The 13,875-nt window shown below is 45.5% G+C and overlaps 2 protein-coding genes and 1 non-coding gene across 3 annotated transcripts; 1 reads left to right on the top strand and 2 right to left on the bottom strand.

Moving 5' to 3' along the window:
* Positions 1-645: 645 nt before the first annotated feature.
* Positions 646-3,656, bottom strand: LOC127317036 (subtilisin-like protease). Its single transcript, XM_051347569.2, has one exon. It carries the CDS (start codon positions 3,149-3,151, stop codon positions 926-928), a length of 2,226 nt encoding a protein of 741 aa, XP_051203529.1. The 5' UTR covers positions 3,152-3,656; the 3' UTR covers positions 646-925.
* An 8,009-nt stretch (positions 3,657-11,665) lies between these two features.
* Positions 11,666-11,736, bottom strand: TRNAG-CCC (transfer RNA glycine (anticodon CCC)). The gene has a single exon. It is a non-coding gene; the product is annotated as a tRNA-Gly (tRNA).
* Positions 11,737-11,991: 255 nt separating this feature from the next.
* On the top strand, positions 11,992-13,551 carry LOC127317053 (uncharacterized). Its single transcript, XM_051347582.2, has 3 exons — positions 11,992-12,209; positions 12,289-12,364; positions 12,516-13,551. Exons 1-3 carry the CDS (start codon positions 12,003-12,005, stop codon positions 13,310-13,312), a joined length of 1,080 nt encoding a protein of 359 aa, XP_051203542.1. The 5' UTR covers positions 11,992-12,002; the 3' UTR covers positions 13,313-13,551.
* Positions 13,552-13,875: the final 324 nt, after the last annotated feature.

Consider the following 13,875-nt stretch of genomic DNA (forward strand, 5'->3'; position numbering starts at 1 on the left):
AACAGGTTCAGTTTAAGTTCAGTTAACTCGAAGCGGTACACAACATTCTCAACAATCAAATCGTTCAACACCTTCAAGGCTTCAAACACGTCTTGGAAATTTACAAATATTCCCTTGGGTAGAAAACATCGTCGGGTACATTTTGTAGAATGGTTTTCTGTACTTAATTGTGCTTTATTGTTTTCTTGGAAAGTTCTCTTTCGTATTCATAAATAGTTCAGCTCTAGCGTGAATTCATGAGATTATGGACCCATGTGGAATTATTGATTTTGAAGGGAAACTTTAAAATCACTGTGCTTAACTTCCTGCTTATGTAGGTACATGTCTTTCTCTCCTAGGTCAAGAATATTTTGGGGAAATTATGTATAGATACAGTACTAATGAATTGATGCTATTGTAGGTTCAGTATCAATTCACTTTGAGAAACAGGATAGTCCAAAATGGAAATTATTACTATCAGCTAACTGTGGTGACTTCTTCAGTAACAAATGTAGTAATTTGAATAGTTGCAGCTAAGAGCATGTCCACAAGGATGAAACCATAAATAATATGAAGCATAATACCATAAGTTTCAAACGCACAGTTCAGTATCCAAACAGCATAGCGTATTAGCGTTGCATGCTTCCACACAGATGAAAGCAAACCTGATGGACCAAATTATCTGATACTAAATCATTAATATTTTCGAAGCACATGAATTACAGAGGATGCAGATCACATCACATACTCGCAGTTTATGTGTGGTGAGTTCTACGACAAATCAACGGAAGGTCCACGTCCAAACTTCAATTATTTTACAGGTATAGAAACCCTACTAGTTAAAAGACTTAAGACAGTCATTGCTCTAGACCATAACGGCATAGCTAAAGGAAGGAGTATATATGTGTGATGGTCAAACATCTCATGACACACATATTCTTCCTGATTACAGAAGACCAACAACGGCAAGTATGGGACTTCGCACAACATAGTGCCCGGACACCCAGCTCAAACTTCCCTCCATGAATTTTTTCCCAGCATTGCCATGGCTTCTCACCGTTATGGTATACAATATCTTCTGTCCAGCCTTGGAAAAGACCAATGTCTCTGGGTAGACAGACACTAGAAGACTCTTGGGAACCTGTACCTTCAGTGTGTACACGGAATTGGGTGAACCCACATTTGTCACAGTCCGGTTCAATGTGAATGGCCTTGTCCCGAGGGGCACCGTTATTGTCGGGTAGTTGAGCTGCGATTCTGATATCTTAGGAAGCATCTTGCAGGACAACCTCGGGTTACGCACAATGACTGCCAAGGCTTGATCACCAAGGAGAGCACATATATAGCCGGCATATTCAGTAATGCCAAGGTCATAAACAAGACCTGGGTCAGTAGCTCTTGTAGGATTGACATGGCCAGCACCCATCGCATACGCGGTTGCCCTCTGATGCTGCTCGTCCAAGATCGGGTCACCCGTGCTGTCAGTGATGTCAGATGTTGTAAGGATGGCTGATTTGATTGCAGCCGCGGACCAATCAGGATGGGAGCACTTGACAAGCGCAGCGATGCCACTGACATGCGGAGTCGACATCGATGTTCCAGATCGAATGTTGAATGGACCAGAACCAAACATGGTGAGTGGTGGCCATGCAGCAAGGATATTGAGCCCAGGTGCTAATACATCAGGCTTTAGAACGCCGGGGCTGAAGCTGCTAGGACCACGGGATGAGAATGCTGCAACAGTCGGAGATGGATGGACACCTAGAACTGTATTTTTGTAGATGACTTTGGCAGTGGCTTTGATTGTTGTCTTCACGTATTCTGCGATCTTCATGCCATCAGACACAGTCACTTGCACAACATTACCATAGTCCTCAAGGAGCGTGGTGAAGCCGGCATCTTTCCTGTTGATCAGCACTATGCCAGCCGCCCCGGCACTCATGATGGCACTGATGTCGGTGTTGTTTATTGATCCTGTGTTATTCATTGATCCTGTGTCATGGCAAATGACAATTTTGCCAGACACATTTCTTCCAGCCAATGACTTGCAGTGTTTGTCCAAATAAAGAGGAAACAGTTTGGCGCTTGAGTTTGATATCTGGTTGAAAGCTTCCCCATTGATGTGATTGCCGTTCCCCAGCTGCACAACAGTCTCAAAGCTACGGTCCACTGAGCCAGCTGCGACTGTGAGTAACCAGGGTGCAGAATTGGCAAGAAATGACTTGGGTCCATTGTTCCCAGCTGCAGCCACGACAACAATGCCCTTTGCTACCGCACTGAATGCACCAATGGCGACCGGGTCTTCACTGAAGTTAACATCGAAAAAGGGGCCGAGGGAGACTGATAGCACGTCGACTCCATCTTTGACAGCTTCCTCAAATCCCGCCACTATGTCTGAGGTTGCACACCCATGAATTGTGCATACCCTGTACATTGCCAGATGTGCGCCTGGAGCAATCCCAGCTGCTGTGCCCCTGCCGAGTCCGTGGACGGAGGCACCTCTGACAAAGTTCCCGGCAGCGGTGGAAGAGGTATGCGTCCCATGACCCGTGTCATCTGCAGAGTCATTTGCAAAGACACTGGTGAACTTAGCACCGATGAGCTTGTTGTTGCACCGAGCAGCGCCATGGCATGAACCCTTCCACTTTGACGGGGGTGGCGGGATGCCAGCATCATCAAAGGAAGGGTGCTGCGCATAGATGCCCGTGTCCAATACCCCGATGATTACGCCCTTGCCGTAGCTGACGTCCCTCCACAAGCCGCTGCCTCTCTTCAGCCCGAGAAACTCTGGAGTGTGTGTGGTGGTGGGATGCCAGAGCTGGTCTGGAAAGGCACGCAGGAACCCAGGCTTCTTGGACACCATGTCGAGCTCGGCATCCGTCAGCCTGGCAGCGAAGCCGGTGAAGACCTCGGTGTAGGTGTGAAGGAGCCGTGGCTCATCGAAGCCAGCGAGAGGGGATGGCATGAAAGTCTCATGCCACCACCGGTGCTCGTCCTCGCTGGTGCCAGCCTCGGCAGGCTGCTTCAGAAGGAGGATGAATGTCTGATAGCTGTGTGTCCGTGTGGCACTGGCATCTGGATGATCAGCAACGCACAGTGCAGGTGTAGGGCGATGGAGGAAGGTGAGGGTGAGGGTGAGCGAGAGAAGGAGGAGATGGGCAAAGGAGGACATTGTCCCTTGCGTTGCTAATTCGTTGCTGGATCGTTTGGCTGGAAGAAACACAGGTGATCGGAGGGAAGAAGATGGTCTTATGCTCGGATGGAGAGAAAGGGACGCTGTGCGTGTCGAGTGTGGAGCGGAAGAGACATGATTTCGCCCTGGTACAGTGATGCTCCCCTAAGCGGCGTAGGAGGAGTGCGTGTCCAGTGCGCACTCGTGGAGAGAAAGAAAGGTGACAAGAGAAAAGGGGAGAGAGATGCTTGCGCTGTCCTATGAGAACTGAGAATTTGACGAGAGGGAAACAATGCTGGCGAGAAAATAAAAGGAGGCCATGGACGAGACCAAAGGCGCTGGGGCCGCACGTACGGCTGCGCTTTGGCGAACTGCGACGTGTCGAACAGTAGGAGGGACGACGTCGAGCGGAGCGGACCATAGAGGGGCACCACCGGCTGGACCGAGCATCGCGTCCATGGCAGCGTCGCCGGCGCCGGCGACCTGGAACCCTCCGCGCCGGCTTCGGTCCCCGTTCTTTTTTGCATCGGCGCCTAAATTAAAAAAAAAAGGGGATAGAGGCAGTACCTGCATTGACTCGCCGGAGCCGGATGACATCCAGACCCCGGGCAGCTCGCGTCAGGCACCTCGGCGACGCCTCCTGCCTCGAACTTCGGGCCAGCCCGCCGCTCCGAGTCTCACGTCCGCGGCGCTGAACTCCAATCCAGTCTGCAGAACACCGCCTGCGCTCGCGCCATAAGCTCCGCCGCCGACCACGGCATTCGCATGGGGAACGGTGGCGGCTAACCGAACCAGATCGAAAGCTTGGACTGTTAGCACTTGGACTGTTAGTTACTTAAGCACATGTTCAGTACTTCAGTCACGGTACATGTGTCTTGTGTATTTTTCTGCCATCAGAAGGACCATTGAGCAGTATATGATAGGCATGGCATAAGACTTGTGGTAATAATCGAAATAGAACTCAAACGGAAGTGTTTGTTGCGTGATCACCTACACATGGCTTAATTTTTTTTTTCTTATCTCCGTCAATCCACCTATAGTGTTCTGGAAACTCTCTATAAAGCCATTTTCGTGCCTCCACATACTTATGGTTCATATCAAAGTACTCGGTAAGCATGGATTTAGAAGACGATGGTTTAGCAACAACATCTTCCAAATTATCACATGCTTTAAAGGCAACAGTATGCATGTTCTCCAAATGAAGTTGGAGTTGCAGAACAGACGGACTAACACCAAACATGTGAAAACAGAAAATCCTATAAATAGCCTCTGGAGGAGATATATAGCGTGCATCCCTATACTGACGAATTTCATTGATGATTCCCCCGGCATTGATGACATCCTTCTCGAATGCAAATGATGTTCTATCATGTCCTTTGTAGATGTACTTGAACAAATACTTGACCGCCTTGATGCTCGAGCAAGCTTCAACATTAATGTGGCAGTTGTATCGCATGAGAAGAAAAGGGTTGTAAGGGACCACCCATCTATTGTCCAATTCTGCTCCTCTGATCTTAACTACACACCCGTCCTCCCTCCTTCTGTAGATGGGATATGAATCTTTTCCTTGTTGTGTATGGCTGCAAAATTGTCGAGGATAATGGAAACGACATTCTCCATCAATCATGCAAGGACAACTTTTCTTCAACGCACCACAGGGTCCATGCAACATGTGTTTGACTACCAGATCATGTAGAACAGGGAACTTCTCTTTGTCCGGTATCTCGGCAGATATCACCCGATCATAGTCATCTGGGTTTTTTAACTTGCTATCTGATTTCATAATAAGAAGGATATGCTCATGCGGCAGACCTCTTTTCTGAAACTCAGTCACATGTACATAAGCTGCGACTGCTCCAAAATGCTTACCCTTGGTCAACAAATTCATCATATCTCGCTGCTTAGCCTTGTAAACTCTTGCCACCAGATCTGGACGATCTTGTGGCAGCTGACCGGGCAATAGTTTCTCTGTTATTTCCTCCCAATACGGGTTGCAAGTCATGGTGATAAAATAATCCGGTTTACCCCAACGTTGGACTATAGCCATAGCATCAAGGAACCTCCTCTGCATGTCTCTGTCACCGCCTGGAAAACTTCGTGGGAGCACAATTCTTTTGCCAATCCGATCCCCACGTGCCTCGCCAGCATCAATGGTGTCAACAAGACCCTGTACAATAGAAAAAACTCACTAATTGGGACATTTTGTATTTCTGAAACAGTAATAATACCGTTCATATATGCATGTTATTACCTGGTAGAGGTCAGCTCGTATAGTCTTTTGATTGCTCGGCTTCGAGTACCAGTCAAGCCTCATAGTTTCTATCTTGATGTACATATCAACAGCCCATTGTTGGAAGAGGCGCCCCCCGAACAAGATGATGTTAAAGAGTCCCTTCCGGATTTGCAACTTGAAACAGTAGTACTCCCTCGCGCTAACGAATTTACTGGACTGTGCTAGGTCGATAAGATCCTCATATTGGTTGCCGTTGATATCATCTACAAATTCAAATGGTTACAAAACAGAATAAGTTGGGTTGATATTTGTTAAATGATTTAAAATTATCAATGATGATCATGCCTGTTGGATCAGGAGCATGTTCTTCATCTTGTCCAGGTGCATCAGTACCATGTTCTTCATCTTGTCTAGGTAAATCATTAGTATGGTTTTCATCTCGTCTAGGTAAATCACCGGCTTGGTCTTCATCTTGTCTGGGTAAATCACTTGATTGGACTTCTTGTGCTGTGTTCGTACCAACTGGAGCTGAAATAAAGTAATTTGTTAATTATAATGTCATGAGGAAAAGCATATTAGCTTGTAAGTATTATCAAAGAATAGTAAGTAAAAAAATCGATGCGTTATACGAACACACCTGTTGCTACATCAGAATTGTCCGCTAAATCCTGAGGGGGCTCAAGATATGGCATCTTACGATTCCAACCGGTCTCCCCACCCGGAAAAAACAATGGATATGCCAAGGGATCATAGCACCCATAGTAAGCTCTAATATACAAGGGATCACCTCCTTTTGCATGCACGACAACACTCCTATCGAAGCAGTTCATCGGGTCGTTTCCTTCAACCCATATAGCAGCCACTTCAGATGCCGTGGGGGCATTGTACCGACGCTGGTCCAGGGTTATATTTGTGTTGAGCTCAATCTTGTACTCATCTAGATTCGAAAATGACCCAACACTCTTGAAAGTCTGCACATAAGGATTGTTCTCAAGTATTTTCAGAATTTTCCGAATGAGATCTACATTAAGATCAGGAGACCTCTGGACCCTATGAGACAAGGATTCATCGCTATCATAAATATAAAGCTGCAAATGTCGTGGCCCATTATCACCAGGTACCAGATCATCCATTTTATAGTACAATATGCCATGTGCCCGAAATGTATAGTTGCCGGTTCCTTTCGCAGTGCTAACTTGGCGGTCAAGTGTAACCCCAAGACTCGTAAATGAGAAGTGGGAGTTGAAATAGCGAATATTCTTTCTGAAATATTTAGCATCCTCATCTTCCTGACTTGTCCACAACCGTTTCAACTCCTCTGGAACAGCCGGAATGAACACACCGACTCTTCCTTTTCTACAGCAAAATGCAGGCCCCTCGAACTCAAACCGTATTGCTCCACAGTGGTCGCAGTCTTTTGCCTTTTTGAGGACATGGTGTTTTTTTGGTAAGTTTTGGTAGATGGCATCAGCAATATTATTATTTATTGGCACTCCTTCAGTAGTATGTCGTTCTCCATGGTACGTTTCGTATTCAACACCTAGAAATTGCAATATATGAACACTTGATTAAAAATATTAGTAATAAATTTGGAAATGATAAGAGTGCTATTTTTGAAAAGATAGAAGGTAGAAATGTTCTTACGTTGTCCACTGAATATTCTTGCTTCCTCGTCAAGCTCATCGTCTGCAGTTTCACCATGGTGTACTGCGTTTCGGCATCCATGTAGGCAAGATTTTGATTGAGTCATAGATGAAGATATAAAAAATAGAAACAATAGTTGTGAATTTCTGTACCTTCAAACTGTGGTTCTTGATCAACAGGCTCAAATAAACCGTATGAATCGTCTAATTGGTCATTTTCTTCTATGCAAAAAAATAATTAAACTGTAAGAAATGGAAAGCTATAATAGTCTAGATATACAATGCACTTATGTTGTATGCACTATACCTGGAGACGTCGCAGCAGTACACTTTGATGGTGTAGTGCTTCTCCTCCTAACATTATAATCTCGTCTTTTTTTTAGGAGAGCATCCATTTGATCGGGACTCATTGAAGTGTATCGGCCTCTCTCTCGCATCCTTTTTGTTTCTGCAGCAGTTTTCTTAGGAGAATCTTGAAGTACGAATCTCCCAGGTGATTGTTGATCTGTTGAGAAGTTAGGAAACATGGAATAAATATGTACTGGGTATGGATAGGAAAAATATAAACCATATAAAGTGTTTACCTGGGCTGGCACATCCAGATTGAAAGCTTGGTAGCAAGTTCCGGACAAAATTATCACTTTGAATAGCACTCATATTGGACCGGGTGTTCATGTTTATGGTGTTAGGTGTGACAGGAGAATAATGCATTGACCCATTTAAATGTGCATAGTTTCTCCCTATAATATTTTCATGTGAGTATCGCTCAGTAATACAATTCATGGGTCGTTTTCCTAGATAATCTCGAGATGATTGCACAGTTGGCTTGGGAGTTCCAGTCAAATTTGTTACAGTGCCTAGTAATGATAAGAACAAAAACCATATTATTGCCTTGAAAAAATGGATAATATTTATAGGAGAAACACTGTTGAAGTAAAAGGATGACAAATGTCTTCTTAAGCCAATATCATATCCTGGTTGTACCCTGTTTATATCTTGATAGAGGAGTTGCAATAACATCTGCGAATGGCCACACATAGAACATTTAAAACAGTGTTGAAATGAAAGGACGAAAGTGCATATATGTTTTCATAGGTGAGACAAAATATGTAATGTGACTATGTATGTGGGTACCGTGCGTGAGATTGGACTGCTGCGCGGTAGTAATTGTAACACCCCTTATAGTGCTCACAGTGGGGTCTTCAGGTTTGGAAACAACTACAGATTGTGGATAAAAAACATAAATACCGCACGGTAAATTTGGTAGATTAAGACATTTGTAATACCAGATTACCAGGTGGCCTATTTTTTATGGACTGTGCAAGATCACGTTTTCGTTGTCGTGCTTCACGCTGTTTGAGTAGGTACTGCGCTCTTTGTTGTTCAGTCATTCGTCCATACCATCCTTGACCCCTCTGTTTTTTTGGAGCAGGTTGATCAACCTGTGAAGTATCTCCAGCACCTGTGGGCGTTGCAACTTCGTTGGTGGTCTGGCCTGTTTGTTTCAGCATATCAACAATAAGCCGAAGTGAAGATCCGACGGATAATGTAAGCCCGTAAGAATACCTGATGGCGATGTGTTTGTTATATCTTGAAATGGGGAGACTCTTCCCCTCTGTTTTTTTGGAGCAGGTTGATGAACCTGTGAAGTATCTCCGGCAGCTGCCGGCGTTGCAACTTCATTGGTGGTCTGGCCTGTTTCAGCATGTGAACAGTTAGCCAAACTGAAGATACGGTAGATAATGTAAGCCCATAAGAATACCTGATGGCGATGTATTCGTTATGTCTTGAAATGGGGAGCGTTTTCGCCGGGGAAAGGCTGAACCATTTGATTGATGAGCCATCTGGTAAGAGCAAAGAATGCAATGACAAGATCATGAAAGTTTGTCTATTTCAGCCCATGAAAGTTTGTCTATTGTTTGATCTGATGCAGAATTGTGACATAACAACTCCTCGAATTAGAAATACCTAAAATTTCATCTTGCATAATCAATTTATTTACTATTCAGAAGGTCTCACCTTGCAGGCCTGTAAATCGCTTGGTGTAGTTGAAGAAGATACTCTCGTCCGAGGTTGAGGTGATACTCACGGACTGGCGGTGGTGGTGAATTGCTGGTAGCACGTCGGACGTGCGATGTCGTGGGTGTTGGCGGTTGCGACTGCGACGACAGTTCACAACGGAGACGGCATGGGGGTGCTGGCGCAATGGTCGTAGTCGTACATGGCGGCGACGGACAGCGGAGGCGAGCACGGACGTCCCAGGCACTATCAGAGATGGTGGCGTTGCAATCGCAGAATTTGTTTTGTGACATGGAATGTAATCGCGAAATTGATGCAGTATTTCGTAAATTATGGGCATGCAATCGAATTATTTTAGTGACATGGAATGCAATCGCGAAATTGATGCAGTATTTCGTAAATTACGCATGCATTCAATCGCGGAATTATTTTAGTGATATGGAATGCAATCGTGAGTGTAAATAAGGGAGTTATTTTGTGATGATGGCGTGTGAATTGGGTAGTTGGTGCTGGCGTTGTGCAATGTCATTGGAGTCATGTGTGTCGTTAGATTAGCTGGAATAGAAGGCTGTGATTGGATGTTTCTGCCAACTCCGTGCCTTTATAAGTAGTTTTAGATTAGATGGCATTTCGGAATTTCAGAAGATATTGTAGCTCCAGAGTTAGAAATTCAATTCGGCTTCCGGCATATGCTCCATCTAAAAAAAAACATATTTCCAGCTACCGAAAATTTTTGATTGAAAATTTTACATGTACATCTTCATAAATATATGCATGTTTGTAAAGTTTCACGAAAAATCATTATTTTTTGCGGTCTATGAAAAAAAGAGAAAAATTATTATGTGGAAAGTCTTTTTTAGCATCGATTTTTGTCTTTTTTCCACATCCCACATGACAAGTTGATTTTTCATGAAACGATTTTGTGGATGCGTAGCACGTGAAGATGTACGTCGAATTTTTTGTTTCAAATTTTTTGATATTTCAAAATATGTCTAATATGTATTTTAAAATATAAGAAGCATATGCTCCCATGAGCCAAAACGCCACTCCTATCTAGAGTCGGCTTTTTTTAGGGAAAAGGCATAAAGCCATATATTATATAAAACAGCCCTTACAAGAACATCCTTACATAAAAACTAGTCCTTAAAAAGTTCACCACCATCTTCCTTCTGCATCCTTCAAGGGCGCACCATGAGCAAAGCTCGATGCCACCTCTGGGCCTTCAGCATAGCAAAGCTTGTGTTGGAGAAAACTTGAAAATACCTAGACACTTGTAGAAGTTGTGGTCGAGAAGTCATCGATGTAGTCCAGAAGATGTCGGCGATCACAATCTCGAGAGATCACCGTCCCGAAGAAGCTAGTGACGATAAGGGCCGGGAGATGATAATCCTAGCTCCGACCAGACAGAGATGCATGGGGGACACCAAACTTGCAAGTTCCCCAACAAAGCCATACCTGAGCTTCATCGGGTGGAGGCGGAACTTGAGGACACCAATACGCTGCGACATCATCCCCTCCACTGAACGCCCTCGTCGTAGACAAAACTTTAACACTCCAGACCTAATGCCTGATTATCAACTTCAAACTCCAACCTATCGACGGTCATCCATGAAAGGACCTTGATTTGGAGCGGGTTGAAGGATCTTTATTCTTATCACCGTTGATGCCCCTACATCGAAGGCGCAGAACTCGAACACCCTACATGTACTAGTCATCTGATTCGAGGTTTCCCCACCCTCCAACTGCTGCAACGTCCAGGAGGGCAGAGGAACCAGCGACGACAGTGCGGACAACCGAGGTTTGCTAGATCGCTTTCTGGATCACCCCTCTCGAGAACCCTAGGAAAAAAAAGGTCCAGCTCTAGAGTCAGCTTCATGTGGCAATGACCATTTTCCATGTAAAATAACATGACATCACTTATCACAAGACTAAGTTGCATGCGCGGAGAGCAGCAGGACACCACACCAGTTAGATAATCTGACAGCAGAAAATAAGATCGTTTAAAAATCCTTGGTTGCATTAGTAATCACAAACATAAACTAAAAGGTCAACATTCTTTCTGGTGACCATCGAGATACTCTGCTTGAAGCCCCTCCAAAAGGTAGCACCTAATTAAACACGAGTGTAGCCAAACACTTATATGAGTCAATGACTTGCAAATGACAGTTCAATCTAACATGAAATAGAATCCTTCATGTTCTATCTAACATGAAATAGTGAGTCCCTAAAAAACATGGAATAGTGCGTTCTTCAAACTATGATGTGGCGCAACGATAATGGTGATCATGTATCATACATAAAAGGGCTTACAAAAGGAACACGTCCGAGTCTAATTTCTTGAAGAAGAAAATGAGCACAATAGAAAGGGTCAAAGGGAGGAAAGAAAACACTCCTACAAAAAATCGTTATTGCGCATCATCAAAACTTAAGAAAAGCTGTGCATCCATGGATGTGGCGCAACGATAATGGTGATCATGTATCATACAGAAAAGGGCTTACAAAAGGAACACGTCCGGGTCTAACTTCTTGAAGAAGAAAATGAGCACAATAGAAAGGGTCAAGGGAGGAAAGGAAAATACAAAAAATAATTATTGCGCATCATCAAAATTTGAAAAAAGCTGCGCATCCAGGGAATCGAACCCTGGTCAGTACCGTGGGAGGGTACTATGATACCACTACACCAGATGCGCTTGCATATCTGTTGAGTAGAAAGTCTGTATATATCTATTGGCTAATTCAGTGAGTAGACATGCATTGAGTGGGCAAATGGTATACAGTTCCAGTGACTAGAAATTCAAGTCAGTTTTTGTGTTATGTTGGTTAGATTAATGTGTTTAGAGTACTTCAGATTAAAATTACATAATCCAGAGTTGAACCCTCTAATAACTTATGGAATTAAGTCAATTTTTTGTGTTTCTTCGATTAAATTTTTCTGACCAACGGTTTTCACATTTAGATGGCTTTCAAGTACTGCAACAGCTCTCAAATTAGCTTTGCACTGTGCAGCAGAAACAGCAGTACAGTGCCAGCCGCGCTATATATCTCGCCCAACCCAACCACAGCAACCAAAACCTTCCTCCAACAATCCGGTGTCGCCTTCCTTCGTCCGTCTCAACCTCACCGTCAGACCGTCCTCATGGCAACAGAGCCTCTGCAATGCAAGGTAGCTCCTCAAAGCCAGTACTGTCTATTCTGCTCTCCGTGTTACTCGCTCTTACTCTCGAGGTCTCCTTGATCTGCAGATCCTGGTGCTCCGGGTGCCCATCCACTGCGAGGGATGCAAGAAGAAGGTGAAGAGAGTGCTGCAGAGCGTCGATGGTGAGTGTGCTCAACTCTGTCTGCCCCCAACATCTTTATTTGTCGATTTGTTTTGCTTGCTCTTCTGGAAGTGGAGATTTATTTACCCAGAATCCCATTTTCTGTCCCCGCAAAAAAAAAAAAAAGAATCCCATTTTCTGTCTGTCTGCAGGCGTGTACAGATGCGACATCGACGCCCGGAGCAACAAGGTGACGGTCGCCGTCACGGGGAGTGTCGGTGGCGACGCTCTGGTGAAGAGGCTGCGCAGGTCCGGCAAGAACGCCGAGGAGTGGCCCGAGCCGCAGCAGCAGCAACCGGCCGACAGTACCCAGAGGTCCCAGACCCCCGAAGAAACCAAGAAGCAAGCCACTGAACCGGACAAGCCCGGTGGCAGTGGCACCGCCGAGAAGCCGGCGTCCGGGGACGCGGAGGCAAACTCTGCAGAGCAGAGCAACCCCAAGGCCTCCTCTGAAGCAACCGCCGGCGTGACCGCGACGCTGGCTCAAGACGGCACGGAGAGCACCAGTGCTGATGCCGACGGCGCTGTCGAGCATGCCACCAAGGAGGCCACGGCGGAGCAATGCAGCGATGCAAAGAGGAACCGGAAGCAGCAGCCGGAGGAGGTTGAGAAACCAGTCGATACCATGGTGGTGCTGACGGCAGCGTCGGCCCAAAGCAGCGATGCCTGCAACTTGCCACCGCCCCTGGAGCAGCCGTCGGTACACGTCCTCAGCTACAGCATGGCGCGGCCGACCGTGAGCGCGGCATCGTACTACGCCGCCGCGCCAGCCGCGAGAGCCCCACCGCCGCAGGAGCTCCCGTACACGTACCCGCCGTGCTGCTACTACCCGCAGCCGTCGCCTTACCACGGAAGCTGGGCGCCGCAGACGGGCGCGGCTTCGCCGGCGTACGACTCCTACAGCGATCTTTTCAGCGACGACAATGCCAACTCCTGCATCGTGATGTGATGATGTAGTTTAGACTTGAGAGTTGCTTAACAGTGAGCCCGTCTAGGATACTCATTTCACAAGTATATTTGTTTGAGATGATTCTCAGTTCAGATGCTCATCACAAGTTCACAAGTCATGGCTCGAAGCATTTTGTAAGGTGACATTCTTGCGCTTGTGATGACTGACGAAACTTTGTAAAACTGCAAGGCAACCATGCCATCACTATGTTGTAAAACTGCAAGGCAAATTCTCATTTACTCTGTTTTTGTATCTAGATGCAAGTTACTTGTCAATTACAGTGAGGCAATTGCCTAGAAGATACTATGAGTTTGCCTGAAACTTACCGGAAAAGTACGGCCCTCAAGTCTGTTCAAAGATACTAGGTGGTTGGTTGGTCATGAACTCATGATTTGATACTAAGAGTTGAAGGGGACGTAATGATTTACCAATCACTCTGTTCTGGTCAACATGTTCATGTCACGTCTGATTTAACCGAACCAATGTGTCTTGTAAGAAACGTGTATGATGTGGATTATGAAGTTCTAAACGCTGATTGGCATCGAACGAGAATACACCTTCCA

This window comes from Lolium perenne, chromosome 1 (assembly GCF_019359855.2).
Source record: "Lolium perenne isolate Kyuss_39 chromosome 1, Kyuss_2.0, whole genome shotgun sequence".
NCBI classification, from domain to species: Eukaryota; Viridiplantae; Streptophyta; class Magnoliopsida; order Poales; family Poaceae; genus Lolium; species Lolium perenne.

Excerpts from the sequence above, each read along its gene's own strand:
- LOC127317036 (XM_051347569.2), bottom strand. The coding sequence starts at position 3,151 with ATGTCCTCCTTTGCCCATCTCCTCCTTCTCTCGCTCACCCTCACCCTC.
- LOC127317053 (XM_051347582.2), top strand. The coding sequence starts at position 12,003 with ATGGCTTTCAAGTACTGCAACAGCTCTCAAATTAGCTTTGCACTGTGC. Across the intron at positions 12,210-12,288 it reads CAGAGCCTCTGCAATGCAAG|ATCCTGGTGCTCCGGGTGCC; the intron begins GTAGCTCCTCAA and ends CTTGATCTGCAG. Across the intron at positions 12,365-12,515 it reads AGTGCTGCAGAGCGTCGATG|GCGTGTACAGATGCGACATC; the intron begins GTGAGTGTGCTC and ends GTCTGTCTGCAG.